This window comes from Erythrolamprus reginae, chromosome 5 (assembly GCF_031021105.1).
Source record: "Erythrolamprus reginae isolate rEryReg1 chromosome 5, rEryReg1.hap1, whole genome shotgun sequence".
NCBI classification, from domain to species: Eukaryota; Metazoa; Chordata; class Lepidosauria; order Squamata; family Dipsadidae; genus Erythrolamprus; species Erythrolamprus reginae.
This window is the reverse complement of record NC_091954.1, coordinates 85,195,300-85,212,333: the sequence shown is the minus strand read 5'-3', so window position 1 is coordinate 85,212,333 and position 17,034 is coordinate 85,195,300. Positions and strand designations below refer to the sequence as shown.

General features: G+C 35.4%; 1 protein-coding gene across 3 annotated transcripts in view; it reads left to right on the top strand.

The window, feature by feature from the left end:
- Positions 1-17,034, top strand: part of XRN1 (5'-3' exoribonuclease 1) — a 66,782-nt gene that overhangs the window by 9,771 nt on the left and 39,977 nt on the right. For 2 of the 3 annotated variants that reach the window (XM_070753354.1, XM_070753352.1), the window contains exons 10-21: positions 916-1,044; positions 2,061-2,130; positions 3,072-3,177; positions 3,318-3,407; positions 3,667-3,823; positions 5,573-5,692; positions 6,171-6,340; positions 6,668-6,788; positions 9,746-9,844; positions 11,102-11,205; positions 14,149-14,280; positions 16,709-16,871. In XM_070753354.1, the coding sequence (XP_070609455.1) occupies positions 916-1,044; positions 2,061-2,130; positions 3,072-3,177; positions 3,318-3,407; positions 3,667-3,823; positions 5,573-5,692; positions 6,171-6,340; positions 6,668-6,788; positions 9,746-9,844; positions 11,102-11,205; positions 14,149-14,280; positions 16,709-16,871 (1,461 nt within the window). The remainder of the gene's footprint in view (positions 1-915; positions 1,045-2,060; positions 2,131-3,071; positions 3,178-3,317; positions 3,408-3,666; positions 3,824-5,572; positions 5,693-6,170; positions 6,341-6,667; positions 6,789-9,745; positions 9,845-11,101; positions 11,206-14,148; positions 14,281-16,708; positions 16,872-17,034) is intronic. The other variant, XM_070753353.1, reaches the window with a different exon arrangement.

The following is a 17,034-nucleotide window of genomic DNA, read 5'->3' as shown; positions in this document are numbered from 1 at the left end:
TTTGCAAGCTTTTTCTCCTTTGTTAATTATCGTATTTTTCAGAGTATAAGGTACACTTTTACCCTCCTAAAAGAGGCCCTACTCTTCAGCCTCCATGCATCCTCTTCCTGGCTGCAGTGATTGTCATCGACAATGGCTTGATTTTGGGGCTCCACATATTGCCTTTTCAGCCTCCAAGTGCTGATGTGGTGCCCAAAATGGCTACCGAAACAGCTGCTGCCTTCTCTTGCCCCTTCCCCGCTGTGCTTGATTTAATCACTGGAGCTTCCTTCGACAATCAGCTGCACTTTAGAAGCATAGCCCTGACCATCCCAAACCTCAAAATCAGCCAGTAAATGAATGTGCTGAAGCTGACCAGGCTAAGGACTAGCCAGATGAATACCTGACAGGCAGAATTCTCATCACCCCTTTTTTTCTTCCAAAAAACTAAGATGCATTTTATACTCCGAAAATACAATATTTACCCCCAAAAACTATGTTTAGATCAAAGGAGAACCCTTATATTTGCATGATTTAATATTTGTCGTGCACACTGCTGGAAGGAAGATTACATAATTCCCCAGTGGAACAGCAAATGATCATGATTCTGGATAAACAGAATATGCCTGCATTTCTACATGACTTGGTATGCTAATAATGCTTCTTTTAAGATATAGCCTTGTTAACTTAGAAGAAAATACTCTCTTTCCAGCAGACAGGTAATTTGGGATTTCTATAAAGGTTACCACAATTCTTTTGATTACTTTTCAATACTTAATAATATAACTATTTTGTTTGCTTCATCTATTGCCTTATGATTTTTTTTTTACTATTTTTTCAGTATTTAGTTAACTATATGTGGTACTTTCTGTTTTAAACTTTGTAAAACAGATTATGGGATGATTTATGGCTTTTTCCTTCCTCTTCTGTTAATAGTTTGATCGTGAACACTTCAATGAAATATTTGTAGATCTAAAATGGTTTGAAAGCAAAGTTGGTAATAAATATTTAAATGAAGCAGCTGGTATTGCAGCTGAAGAGTCAAAAAAACAAAAAAATCTCAAGGTTGGTATTTTGAGATAATAATAACAGATAAAACTCTGTTTTTTGAATTCTGAGATCACTTCCAACTCTTTGGTTCTGTAATTTATTTTCATTAAATAGAAAGTGGCATTTACTAAACTCTTTAAAGTTTATGTATCAGGTTTGTCAAGTTGTTTTCTGATGGGCTGTGCATTTAGATAACAATTTTGGCAAGATGACAGAGAGGTTTCTATCAATAGAGCAAGCAGTTTCCATTCTCACCTTTTCTTAAGCATTTGCTCCTGAGAAAGACATGAAAGTATATTTTTAGGGGACCTAGTAACTACTGTGTTTCCCTGAAAATAATACCCTGTCTTATATTTTTTTTGGAACCCTGAAATAAGCGCTTGGCTTTATTGCCATGCACTCAAAAGCCCAATTGGACTTATTATCAGGGAATGTCTTATTTTGGGGGAAACAGGATAATACGAGAAAATTATAAGATGACATTTACATATGTAATACTGGGTTTTGCTTTTTTTTCTTAAATATAATTAGAGAACAATTTCTTTGGTACATATTAGTGGGGTCTTTTGTTTCTGTATTGTTTATTTTAGTTTTCCCTGCCTGTTTATGTGAGTTTAAACTGTTTTAATAATATTTACTGAATTTTTGGAGGGTTTTTAATCAATTGCTCAGAGATTTATAAATCTAATAAATTTAATTGAATAATTAAATTATTCATTTCCAAGTTGGTATGTTTGGACCTTATTGAGCTTTATGATTTGGAGCTTTTATTTGTTTTTTCTCTCTTCATTATTGAAGTGTCATTCTTAATTTTGGGCTAAATCCAATATATAGGAGGAGATTTTTTTCTTCTTCTTCGGTTTTTCTTCAAGAACTCCAAATTGGCTCTGGAGGTAACCCCAACCATCAGAAGCAATTTGTGAGATGTCCAATGATGTAATGAAAGTGCCATTATCTAGACTTCCTTTCTATAGTATTGTGGTATTAATAATACTTGGTTCATTCAAAAGTATGTATTATAATATCTACAGGCTCAGGAAAATGTTATATGCTTGGATGCTTTAGAGAAAACTGACAATGGAAATGTAGAAGCTTCAAAAAGTAAGTTCAGAAATACTGTTCAGTTCTGTTCATATTTTGGCCTACAGTCTACCCAGGACAGAGCACAATTATTTTGAATGTATTGCTTAATACGAACTTTTATACTTTTGTTTCTCGTGCTTCTGCAAAACTTAATATAAAAGGTTATTTTCACATGGCAAACAGAGCTACATAGTTTATATTGCTATATTTGCCTACATTTTGCTACACTAGTTATTTTATTAAAGAAAATTATTCAGAATTAGAAAATTATATAAATGCTTCTGTGCTTTTTAAATCCATAATACCATATTAGACATTTTATTTTATTGATATCAAACCCCAATGAAATGTTGAGCTATTGGAAAACCTTTCAGATACTTTGCATAGTGAATGTGTTAAATTAAATTAAATGGGAGTGAGATTTACAACTCAGTTGATTGAAGAAAATTATTCAGAATTGCAAAATTATTTGGCACAATAGTAGTACTGCATTATGCATTGCTTATATCCTTTTCTGAGATAGCTGATTAATTATTGTGGTAAACAATACTTCTGAAGATAGATTTTATATAGCCTGAAATAACAGAGCTGTTTATGTTGGTTTGAGCTCCAAGCTTGGCAATTCGGTTGCAGACATTTCAACCCCAATGCGCTCCCCCCAGAGAAGCATAATCCAAAGCGCACTGAAGATGTCTCCTCAAATGGAGATGAAACATTTGCAACCAACTCGCCAAGCTCAGAGCTCAAGCCAACAGCATAACTACCAACATGAGCTGTTAATATTCAAAGACCTTTCAGAGCTGTTTATATCTTAACACATTTAATGTATAACATGTCAATTAAAAAAAAATAGTATTTTCTGCATATTTTTTATATGTATAACTTTCAATGTCTAACAATATGGATAGTGCTAAAAATAGTTAATTAACAAGTATTGTTGATTTTTGTGTCTCGTTTAGCAGCAATAGAAGATGACCTGGAAGATGAGGGTTTGTTTGAAGCAGAATTTAGACAATACAAACGAACATATTATATGACAAAGATGGGTGTAGAAGTTGTTTCAGAGTAAGTATTAGCATTAAAGTATTGTAAACTTGTGTGCCATAATATCCCAGCCGCTTGATCGACACAATTGCTTAGTTATTTTTAAATGCATAATTTCTTATTTCTGTTCATCATGTATGTGTTTGTGGCTTTTTTTAAAGTGAGTTTCTGGCTGACCAGGCAAAATGTTACGTCCAAGCAATACAATGGATATTGCATTATTACTACCACGGGGTTCAGTCATGGAGCTGGTAAGTTAATTTTCACAAAAATAAATTATATATCAAATACTTTAGGTTAATTTTTTACACGAAAAGACCCTAGAAAGCCAACCCCTTCTAGTTCTTTCTCACTCTCACTCTGTATCTTACTCTCAGAATTATGTTACTTGAATTATGTGATTTCATGTTTTTTTATACCTTCAGGTCTTTAATTTAATAAGCTCAAGATACTGATTTTCATATATCTATGCACCCTAAAGAACTGAAATAATACATTACTTCCTTCTAGGTACTACCCTTTCCATTACGCACCTTATCTCTCAGATATTTGCAATATCAATGAACTGAAGATTTATTTAGATTTAGGAAAACCATTTATGCCATTTGAACAACTTCTTGCAGTGCTTCCTGCAGCTAGCAAGGATTTATTACCAAAATGTTACCAGGTAGGTTGCAATATTTTGATAAAGCGTATATTTGTATTGGTATATATAAATAGAATTTTAATTCATTCACATTACACTCATATGAAAAGTAAATATTCTTTTGAAATGTTAGACTTTTTGGAATATTTCAACATGCAGTTATTTGATCTTTATTTTAACAATATTGATAGATTAAAAGTTATATAACAAATACCACGTAGCATTTATAATTTTCATTTCATTGTGTAATTTATATAAGCATAAGCATAAATGCAAATTATGCCTAAATGCAAATTTTGCATCTGGAATAAGCAAAACAAGCCTTTCTACCAAAGGGCTTGTTTTGCCCTTTTGTAGAAACAACATATTTATTATAGGGTTCTACCAATCTCTGACATTGACTAGGAGGAATGTTTCTCCACTTTTTCCTGCAGTGTGTATGATGTTTGAAGGATTTCTTGCATGTACAGCACATTTCAAATCATATCACAGCATCCTGATGGGATTTATAACCAAACATTGATTTGGCCTTCCCAACCTCTATTACTCCCCTCCCAAACCTATTTCTCTTTGTTTTCCAACCATTCCTTGGTGGGTTTACTGGAATGTTTAAGATCAATGTGCTTTTGCAAGGTTCCTTTTCAGTTGAGCCTTGGTCTTCTGATAGATGATTTCATATTTTCCTCAAGTATGCTCCAATGCAAGGTAGAATTCATAGTGGGTTTTATGATGGTAAACTCGTCTGATGTAAAGGTCAATTGAAAAGGAACCTTGCAAACTTTGTTTGTCCAGAGCACATTGATCCAAAAATCAAAATTTTTGCCTAAATGTTCATGAGCAGATTTTAGTCTTGCCCTGATTTTCTTTCAGGTCACCAAAGAGTTCCTTCTGGCACACCTTCCATACAGATCTAATTTATGTAGCTTCTTTCTATTGGTTCACTCATACCATTTGACATCAGTGGTGATGTGAGCTACCTCTAGATCATGAATCAATTTCTGGAGTTCTTAGCATCTTGTTTCAGCATCTTGCATTCTATTTTTTGTTTGAATTTCCTGGGACAGTCTTGTCTGGCCAAGTTGGCATATGTTTGAAATCTTTTCACTTGGAGTTGAAACAATTCTAGACAGTGGAATGGTTAATGTTAACTTGTTTGGCAATCTTTTAAAATGCTCTTCCAGATTTATAGGTATCTGTAACCTTTATAAAGATGTCAGAAAGCTCTTTCGATATAAGCATGGTGATACAGGTACTACACATTTCGAAAAAGAGCAAATCAAACTAAATGTCTGATGTTTAAATAAGACATGTTCTTCCGAGATCCTCTTTAATGAGATTCTATTTGTTTGCAACAGACCTAATTAATTTGCATTGTATTTAATATTGTGATAAATGTAGAGGTATTCTTTGTCTGCATGCAAAATTTGCATTTACCCTAAGTTTATTTAAATTACCTAGTGAAGTATAAAATATAAATGATGTGTGATATTTTTATATTATATTCCCTTTACTTATATTGATGAAATGAAGATCTAATATCTTCATATTGAAACATATTGAAAAAGTAAAAACTTTGAATGAGATATGCTTACTTTTTCTTATTATTGTATATAGATATATTAGTTTAGTACTAATATACTAATAATACTCATAATTGAGCCATACATAGATTTGTTTGGCATTTCTTCCATATTCATTTAATTTTTATAGTAGTCATCCTGTTCAATATAATGTTTAAATAATATGATTTTTTTCTTTCCTATCTTTCAGCATTTAATGACTAGTGAAGAGTCTCCCATTATTGAATATTATCCAACAGAATTTAAAACTGATTTAAATGGAAAACAACAAGAGTGGGAAGCTGTAGTTTTAATCCCATTTATTGATGAGGTGAGAGCATCATCATCATCATCATCATCATCATCATTATTATTATTATTACAACTACTACTTCAGTATTTATCACATATTGAACTAGTTTAATAGATAATAATATGTGTCTTCTTGTTCCTATATCTCTCCTGATTCTTATTTGGTATATTCCTGTTCAATATCAATTCAACTCAACAAATCTTAAAATTGAATAAGTTATTTTATACAGAAATAGGCAAAATGTACCAGAATGAATGTCATTAATATCAGAAGGGACAATGATTTTAATTTAATAGTCATATATTTCAGCAGGACAAATTAGCATAACTTTAAATTAACAGATTTAGAAGATACCTGGCATGTGATCTTGTAGTAACTTGTTCCATTGATGTATAAGAATACCTTACTCTGATGCAATCCAGTATTTTTAACATGTTTTCATATGATTCTAAAAGTATATGATTTCTACATGACTACAAAATTATGTTTTATTTAGAAACTATTATTAGAGGCCATGGCACCATGCAACAAATTACTGAATGCAGAAGAAAAGCAAAGAAATAGACACAGTGAATGCCTAATGTGCTTATATGATAGAGATAAAGAATTTCGGTATTTATCACCATGGCCAGAAAAGTTCCTTTCCATAGAAAAGTGCCATACGAGGTAAGTCTATAGAATTTTGTTATAAATAAAAATGATAAATTAAAAGTGGAGGGATACATGCACCAGCCTGAACTTCTGAAGGAAACACAGAATGTTAATGTAAAAATTATATAAATGAGTTATTGCTCTTTTTTCTAAATTGCTCCCGTTTTTTAACAACTGACATTTTGGGCTCAATTATGGTTATAAGTTGAGAATTACCCATAGCTGTATAGCAAAACTCTTGGCATTATTATTTTGTGTACTAATGTTCAAAGTTGTTACCCCCAAATATCAATGCTTTCATGATCTGCCTTAAATGCTGATTACTTTCTTTCTTTTATACAGATGTGAAGCTGTGTCTATGGATGCTTGGCATGTGGCTATTGCTGATAATAAAATAACTCAACTAGATACTGAGAAGCTATATTTTTGTGGCTTTCCTACTCTAAAACACATTAATCACAAGGTAAAATACATGTTTTCATTCAGTAGTTTGTTTTTTAATGTAAAAACCTAATGGCTGACATTAATTGTATGTGCAAGAATATTATTTTTGCTCTGTTTGACTATATTTGTGAATAGGAGGGAGGGTTATGAATAGCAAAAACTCTTTAGTGATCGATCATTATGAAGCACTAATAGTGTTTCCAAATGAGGTGCTGGTGTTGGTTTGCACAATATTCTAATTTTTCAAATTTCCCCTGACTGATGTCAAACATAGCAGTTCTCTTCTCTCTCTAGCCATGCCCATTTCTATTTCCTTTCATTTCCTCTCCATCCAATTTTTTTTCTTTTCCTTCCAGGGTAACTGTCTTTTCTCAAAGCCCATCTTCATTCTTCTTTTTTGCTATTTCTATTTTTTGCTATTGCTATTTTTTGAAAAGACAAAAGAGAATATATGTAGTTGTACTTCTGTGTTTCTTAGTGAGGATAGATTGAATGGATTTGAAATGGGTGCATGTATGTGGTTTACTTGGCCTGATTGCTTATTTGTGCCCTATGACAATCATTAAGTGTTGTACCTCATGATTCTTGACAAACGTATATTTTCTTTTATGTACACTAAGAATATATGCACCAAAGACAAATTCCCTGTGTGTCCAATCACATTTGGCTAATAAAGAATTATGTTCTGTTCTATTGTTTACTTACTGGCAGCTTGAATTAAATATACCGTATATACTCGAGTATAAGCCGACCCGAGTATAAGCCGAGGCACCAATTTTTGCCACAAAAACTGGGAAAACGTATTGACCCGAGTATAAGCCGAGGTTAGAAAATGCAGTGGCTACTGGTAACTTATAAAAATGGAAAACAATAAAATTACATTAATTGAGACATGTTTTAGAATATTTATTTTAAAGAAAACCAGTAAACTAGCTCTGTAAATTTAAAAGAGGGTAAACAAATTAACAATATTAACAATAAATTAAAAAGTAAAAAAAGTAGCTCGATCAGGAACAAAGCTAAAACCTAACAGTTAAAATCCTTCAAAACTGGATTCCTTCTCATCATTAATTGGATTTACATTATTGTTCTGTTTTTATATATGCTGTGAGCCACCCTGAGTCCTTGGAGAGGGATTGCATACAAATCCAATTAAATAAATAAACAAACAAACAAACAAATAAATAAGTGTATCCAAAGAAGAGCTTCAGCATTAGCTGCTGTGAGGTTATCAGCATAGAAAACCAGATAGATAGATAGATAGATAGATAGATAGATAGATAGATAGATAGATAGATAGATAGATAGATAGATAGACAGACAGACAGATAGATAGATAGATAGATAGAGATAGACAGACAGACAGACAGACAGACAGACAGACAGAAAAATAGATAGATAGATAGATAGATAGATAGAAATAGATACAGATAGATAGATAGATAGATATAGATAGAAAGATAGATAGACAGATAGACAGACACACAGACAGATAGAAAAATAGATAGATAGATAGATAGAAATAGATACAGATAGATAGATAGATAGATAGAAAGAAAAATAGATAGATAGAAAAATAGATAGATAGAAAGATAGAAAAATAGATAGATAGAAATAGATACAGATAGATAGATGATAGATAGATAGACAGATAGATATAGATAGAAAGATAGACAGACAGACAGACAGACAGATAGAAAAATAGATAGATAGATAGATAGATAGATAGATAGATAGATAGATAGATAGATAGATAGAAATAGATACAGATAGATAGATAGATAGATAGATAGAAAAATAGATAGATAGAAAAATAGATAGATAGAAAAATAGATAGATAGAAAAATAGATAGATAGAAAAATAGATAGATAGAAAAATAGACAGATAGAAAAAGAATTCCTGTCTAGCTCTGCCTCATAACACATTATTAGATCCTATCCAAGCAAGGACAGCAACTACCACAAAATACCATTTTTTAAACAGTTTAAATCCTTTCAAAGGAGGGGGAGGAGAATCTGACAGCAGGGGGCCTTTTTAATCCGACTAAGGGTAATGCAGATAGAGCAAAGAATAGTTACTCACCATTGCTTTTTCCCTCTCTCGGTTGGAGCAAATGGCTGCCTCATTTGCTTGAGGCAGGGAGAGGAACTACGGCGTGCCAGAGGGGACAAAAGCTGGTGCCTCCTCGCTCTGGCTCAAGCAATGGCGCCCTCGTGTGGTGACTTTGTCAATGACCCGAGTATAAGCCGAGGCTGTGTTTTTCAGCCCATTTTTTGGGCTAAAAAACTCGGCTTATACTCGAGTATATACGGTACCCTGTTTCCCCAAAAATAAGTCACCCCCGAAAGTAAGACATAGGAGAGGTTTCGTAGAATTGCCTAATATAAAGCATCCCCTGAAAGTAAGATGTAGGAGACGTTTCGTTTCGCAGCATTCCTGAACAGAACATATATAACACTGCTGTCCATAAATTGCATCCCAAAACGCTGCATCAATCACATTTAAAACACATCCAACACGCACCCATCATGCGGCTACATATTTGGATGCCTTTTTGCTGCAGCAGGATGCAGGATACAATTTATTGAAAAAAAATAAGACATCCCCTGAAAATAAGATGTAGCATATCATTGGGAGCAAAAATTAATATAAGACACTGTCTTATTTTTGGGGAAACACGTTAACTTCATTTTAATTATTTTAGTCATGGCCCTCAATATTTAGTGACTGATTAACTAGTGTAGTTTTGGTTCATATGAGTATATACATCAAAGCTATATGTGCTTTGTGTTTGTGAGTATAACCTATATTTTGTGTGTTTGTGCAGTATGTGTGTAGAATATATGAGAAGATTACATGCAGCAGGGGAATTTTCAGGTATTGGGATCCCTAGCATTATTATATTTCCCAGGATTTTGTTTTTGTCCCTGTCATCCTCTTGTGCGGTAAATATTATCTTTCTTCTCTTGTCCTAGTTTGGTCTGAAAAAAAGTGGAGTGCAAGTATTTCAGCAAAGCAGTCATGGAGAAAATATGTTGCTGGAAATTATACCTGCAGAAGACTCAGAGGAATTAGTAAGTATTTTGTTTTCTCAAACTTGTTTTGTAGAAATAATATTCTTTATAGTTTGAATTTCAGTGTGCAGCCTAAGAGGTTTATGTTACCAATATTACACCACATTAATAATAAATTAATTAAATTTAATAAACATTATTAATGCATCACTTAGACAACTGGTTTGAAAACATACTAATTAAAACCTGTCTGAGAGTCTGATATGATGATACTTCAATAGTACTTCAATTAAGGAACACAAATCATCATTACATGTCCATAGTAATATGCTATTTTAATGCTTGTTCTGAATGTTGAACAATGATTCCATTGTGCAGGAAATGCTAAGTTTTGGACATCACCTTATCACCAAAATAAAGTCTACATTTTTACTTGCAGCACTAGTTTGCTGGCTTAAATCTATATTTGATATGAAAAGAAGGCAGAGTCTATGTTCATCTAGGCAGATCTGGGAATAAAGAAAGTGGTCATAAAACTAGGCAACACATCTGTAGATCTGAGGTTGTTAATGCTCTCATTTCTACATCTAAAATCTGATGATGTTTGCCTGTTGAGCTGCATAATAGTTTCAAGGGCACCTAATGTTGTAACAATCTTCTTAAGAATGTTTACAGTAAGGCATATCATGAAAGTTTCAGACAAATCTAAATTATATAAAAATAGAATATGCATCAAGTATGTTTTAAAGTTATACATGTAATTATGAATTATTATTCATAAATAATTAAAAACAACCCAAACAGAACAAAATGTAGTTTTAATTATTAAATTTAATTACAGGTAGTCTTTATGTAACAACCATACTTGTGACTAGAAACACCATTGTTAAGCAAACGTGGTCATTAAGTGAGGTACCATATGACCGCAGCAGACTTATGACATCACTTCTTCTGCAGTTGTTAATATAATCACAACTTTCAACTTTATTGCTGGCTTCTCCTTTAAATCTGCTTGTTGGAAGCCACCTGTGAAGCATGAAAATGGCAATCACATTACTATGGGTTGCTGCCATGGTCATAAATTCCTGCCAGTTGAAAAACACATGAATTTTGATTGCATGACACTGTGATGTTCATAACAGTGAGGACTGATTATAACATTGCTTTTTCAGCATCATCATAATTTCTAAAAATGAAGTTATGTGAAGACTACTTATAGCCGTTTTATTCTTTTTTTAAAGGTTTATGTTGCCTGATATACAAATATAGGGATAGACTTTTTTGTTGTTGCATTAAACAATTATTTTTCTCCTGTAGGATATAGAAAAAGTAGCCAGTTTGATACTTGGAAAATCAATCTTTGTTAACTGGCCACATCTTGAAGAAGCCAGAGCTGTTGTTGTATCTGATGGTGATACTAAGTAAGAGACTAATTTGGAATAATTGTTATTTACTTCTATATATGCATATTTTAAGGATAAATTTCAGAAGATAAGTGTTGAAACAAGAGTGTAAGAATTTTTTAAAAAATCATGTTAAGACAAAATTGTAAGAAGCTCCGATTTTTTTTACTTTCAACTTGTGTTACTAGCAAATTAATTTCAGTTTCACCTAGTACCTTAAGGACATTGACAAATAATTATTTTGTTAAGGTACCGTCCTAGAAATTAGGAGACTGGGTTCTAATCCCATTTTATGCATGAAAGCTAACTGAGTGACTCCCTCTCAGTCCAAATCCTCTCACAGGGAAAAAGAGGGGAAGTAGTATTAGGAATGTTCCCGCTTTGAGTTATTGATTAAGATGGGATAAAAATGTACTTAATAAGCACACTAAGTGTCAACTTAAAATTGTCTTTGAATTTATCTAAGTGTTGAAATATTTAGAAGCTTTCACCATGTTTTCTAACTTTCAGGTGAAGTTAAGGGTGTATTCTGCCAGGCCTCTACCTGTTTGACTTATAATTATATAATTATAAGTCAGTTTCAGTCTTCACAACATGTGTTGTAGATGAGTTCTTTTTCTTATTTGGTTACTGGGACTTTATGGTTTATGCTTTGGACGAATAGCAATAATGTTTTACAGCCCTCTCTAAGTAATTTACAGAATCAGCATATTGCCCTCAACAATCTGGGTCCTCATTTTACTTACGTTTTACCCACGGAAGGATGGAAGGCTGAGTCAACCCTGAGCAGGTGGTGAAATTTGAACTGCTGAACTAAAGCTAGCAGTTAGCTGAAATAGCCTGCAGTGCTGAACTCTAACCACTGCGCCACCCCAGCTCTCAAAGATTTGTGGTGGTCTATAGAGTGTCTCAGAAATGTTTGATGTATGGTAATTATCTTTTTGATAGATTGTAATATGATACATTATTATCTAGGAACTTTTTAATGAAATGGTATGTGTACTTATTGAAAGATATTAGATGAGTAGCCTTTTTCCTCTTGCTGGAATTCTGGCTTACTGAATGTGTTTCTTGTAGTATGGAACTTTTTGTGCAACTCCTTTTGTGGACAGTTGTAACATCACAAAACAATCAGGATCAATCACACAAATCAGCTATCAACAGATGCATACATTCCATCTATATACAATTCAAAAGACAACCAAATGCCAATACAGTGGAACCTTGACATACGAGCAGCTCTACTTACGAGCTACTCGAGATAAGAGCTGGGAGGGGAGAGACATTTCTGTTCGTCTCCCGAGCTCAAATCCGGGATACGAGCTGAGAAGAGCCGGGCTGGTTTGCTTTCCTTCCTTCCGGCGCTGATGCAGAGCAAAGCGTCAGGCCCCCCTGGCGCTTTCGGCGGCTTCCGAAGCAACGCTGGGCTCTTTTGCCGCCAAAAGCATCAGGGGGGCGTGACACTTTGCTCTGCATCAGCGCGGGAAGGAAGGAAAGCAAACCAGCCCGGCTCTTCTCAGCTCGTATCCCGGCACTTGGTGAGTGGAGAGGCGGTCGCCTCCCCTGCCGCCCCACTCTGCGGGTCCTTGGCTTCTGCTGGGGGTGGGGGGATCTGAACGCTTTCCTGAAAGGGACGGAGAAAGCCCTCTCTCGCAGCGAAAGCGCTCCCAGCCAGGGGGCTGCGAGAGAGGGCTTTCTCCGTCCCTTTCGTGAAAGCGCGCCGCGCCCCTCTCACAGCTCGGAACTGACAGGGCGCTGCTCTCTCTCTCTCTCTCCCGTGAGGCGGGGAAAAAAAAAAGCAAAAAACCCCTTCTTGGGGGCTGCGAGAGGGGCGCGGCGCGCTTTCCTGAAAGGGACGGAGAAAGCCCTCTCTCGCAGCCCCCTGGCTGGGAGCGCTTTCACTGCGAGAGAGGGCTTTCTCCGTCCCTTTCAGGAACTTCCCCGCTTCAGGAGTCAGCGGAGAAGCGGCGCAGCTGTTTTAAAAGATCGGAGCCGGCCTGGGGGGGCTTTCCAGCAACCCCTGAGCCCGGGTTGGGGGCTCGGGGGTTGCTGGAAAGCCCCCCAGGCCGGCTCCGATCTTTTAAAACAGGCGCGCCGCTTCTCCGCTGACTCCTGGCGAACTTCCCCGCTTTAGGAGTCAGCGGAGAAGCGGCGCGCCTGTTTTAAAAGATCGGAGCCGGCCTGGGGGGGCTTTCCAGCAACCCCCGAGCCCGGGTTGGGGGCTCGGGGGTTGCTGGAAAGCACCCCCAGGCCGGCTCCGATCTTTTAAAACAGGCGCGCCGCTTCTCCGCTGACTCCTGGCGAACTTCCCCGCTTTAGGAGTCAGCGGAGAAGCGGCGCGCCTGTTTTAAAAGATCGGAGCCGGCCTGGGGGGGCTTTCCAGCAACCCCCGAGCCCGGGTTGGGGGCTCGGGGGTTGCTGGAAAGCCCCCCCAGGCCGGCTCCGATCTTTTAAAACAGGCGCGCCGCTTCTCCGCTGACTCCTGGCGAACTTCCCCGGGCTTGCACGCATTAATCGCTTTTCCATTGTTTTCTATGGGAAACAATGTTTCGACATACGAGCTTTTCGACGTACGAGCCTCCTTCCGGAACCAATTAATTTCGTAAGTCGGGGTTCTACTGTAATGGAAGGAAAAAGGCAGAACTTATCCTCCCTTGTAAATTTAAGAAGAAAACCATACCAGATAAACAATTAGGGAAGAAACAATACCCTAATTAAGCAATTATCAAGGGAAAAAATCACATCCCTGTGAGGACTGGAAAGGCAAGCTTCTGTATATAAATAACTCCCATGCATTGATGATATTACTAATGAAATCTATCCAGGAAAACAAATTCAAAGAATGCAAGAATTCCATCAATATTGACTGAATTCTAGATACTTAAACTTGTGTAATATGTTAAAACTGAGATGAAAATTTAAAATATATTATTTTAAACTAACTGCATGCTTTTATTTAAGGTTTTACTTGGAGGAGCGTCCTGGAACCCAAAAAGTTTATAGGGGGAATGATGTGCCACCAACTAAAGTAACATTTGTTGGAGAAAAGGAAAATAATTTATGGATTAAAGAAATCCAGGGAATTTCAGAACAGTAAGTTTGATTAGAGACTTTATAATAAAATTAAGAGTATGCAGATTGCTTTGTGGAAATGATTCATTTAGAAATGCATGGTCAGCTGTAGACCAGATCAGAACTTAAGAAGCTTGGATGAGAAGTGAAACATTTTCAAAGAAAAACTGTCCAGTTGCCTTTTAAAAGCACCTCATTGACTTTTAAAAGCACTTGGATGATTGAGAATCTCTCAGACACAGTCAGATATAAACTGCTCAAAAAATAAAGGGAATACTCAAACACATCCTAGATCTGAATGAATTAAATATTCTCATTGAGTACTTTGTTCTGTAGAAATTTGAATGTGTTGACAACTTGTGAAATTGATTGTCAATCAGTGTTGCTTCCTAAGTGGACAGTTTGATTTCACAGAAGTTTGATTTACTTGGAGTTATATTATGTTGTTTAGGTATTCCCTTTATTTTTTTTTTGAACAGTATATTTTTAGCATTTAGTAACTTTGGCAAATGTGTTATATAGTAAATGCCACTAAATGCAGTGATTACAGTAAACATTTTAGAGGTCATTTTCTGATACAGTATCCATTCAAATGAGCATAGAATATTTTTGGAATTCGTAAGTGATAAGTAGTAAATCCAAAGCTGACTTCTTTAAAATAGGTAATAGAATTTTAATTATGGTTTACTCAATTACAGTTTATTAAAAAATAAAAATACATATATAGGTAACATTTAAATAGGGCTATAGCTATTTAATTGTGTGGAATAATCTAAGGGTAGAGAAAATAATTATATGTTCTATATGAGTTTTTTAGCGAGGGGAAGGAAAAAAAGCTTGAAATAAAAGATCTCAGATTAGTATAACCCTACTGGCCATAGAGATCAGCGTGCCATGATTCTACTCCATTATTTAAATTAGGAGGATGACATATTATAAAGCAGAGAACCTTATCTCCAGCATCATCTTGTTTCCAAAAATTATTCAGAATTTTCACTGAAATATGGCAACAAAAGAATCACTCATATTTTCTAGCCAAGCTGGACTAGCAAATCTGGTGAACTATAAGGTGGCCAATAGATTGGAAGAGATCAATTTAGATTCCAGTACCAAAAGAGATACACTCAGAGAGAGGAGGATACTTAATAAAGTTTTCAGTTTAATTTTGCATGCTAGCAAAATAATGTTTAGAATCGTCCAGTGCAAATTAGAGCATAACATGGAAAAAGATGTCAGTGCAAGATGGCTTCATAAAAGGCCAAAAAGCATGAGACATTATTGGTGATTAGAGCTGGATAATTCAGAAACCAAAATAATACCAAATATAACTCAATACATGATTCATTGATTATAGAAAGGGCTTCAGTTATGTCAATTATATCAAGCAGTAGAAATGAAAATTCCAGAACATCTGGGTAGACTTTAGAAGAAACTCTCCCATTCTACCACCTCTTACAATACTAGACAACACAGTATCAACAGTAGATACCTTCAAATTTGTAGGCTTACCTATGGCACGCATGCCACAAGTGGCACTCAGAGCCCTCTCTACAGGCATGTGAGCTCTGCTGCGCATGTGCTTGTGCCTCCCACCAGCCAGCTGATTTCAGGCAGATGAGTTCATGCTTCCTCCTCACTTTCTGTGGTCATGCCTCCCCAGATCTCTGGAGATTCCACCCCAGCGCTGTTTGCACATGCAAGGCTTTTCCCCTTCCCAGCTCTGTTTGGAGATGGGAGGCTTTTCCCCTCTCCCACCACTGTTTTGAGATGTGAGGCCAAAACAGGGTGGGTCGCGCTTGCACTTTCAGGGAGCGGGGTGTGCGGGAGGGGCATTGCATTATGGGTGTGGGCACTTGCGTAAGTGTGACTGTGCAAATGCACACTTTTGGCACCCTAGAGAAAAAAAGTTCACCATCGCTCTTCTATCATATCTAAAGACCTAAAATGGACACCTAACATCAATATCCTCATGAAAAACATATTTACAGATCAGTATGCCACAGTTTGGGTGAATCAGACTGGCTTCAGATTGGCAAAAGACACAGCTATATACACTCCCCTTATTTAGTTAAACTATATGCTGGATATAAATTATGGGAAGTTGGATTGAAAGAAGATGAGTGAAGTTTCCTTAGGTCCCTGTCAGACCTTAATGCTTCATGGGTATTATCTCTACAGAATCTTTCTGCTAGTTTCCATAACGTGTACAACTTCTAATGTTATGTTTATTAGAAAATGGCTTCTAATGCTCATATTATCTTTTGTCTAATTTACAAATCCAGCATACCCTTGCAAACCTTTTGGAAAAAGTGATAGGTTTAAATTAATGAATTTTATTATTATTTGTTTGACTCCCCCATTTATTAATTTTTCTTTTTTTCTTATTAAAGTAACATTTCCAAAAAATGCAAATTTGAATTTACTGTATAATTTGTTCATTTTTTATCAGCTACCAAAGAAGAAAAGGAGTAATTATAAATGAAACATCTATAATTGTATATGCCCAATTACTAACTGGGAGTAGATATCAGTTAAATCAAAATGGTGAAGTATATTTTGAAAAGCAGTGGTCCAAACAAAATCTACCTTTTGCATACCAGACAATTGTCAAGGTAATCTTTTTTTTAAAAATTACTGTTATACTTATTTACATATCTATTAATTCATGGAGTTCATATTTATTAGCACAGTTCAAATTTAAAATATTTATGTTTAACTTCTTAATTTGTTAGAAATGTATGCATGTTTATATTTGCATGGACATATATCTAAACA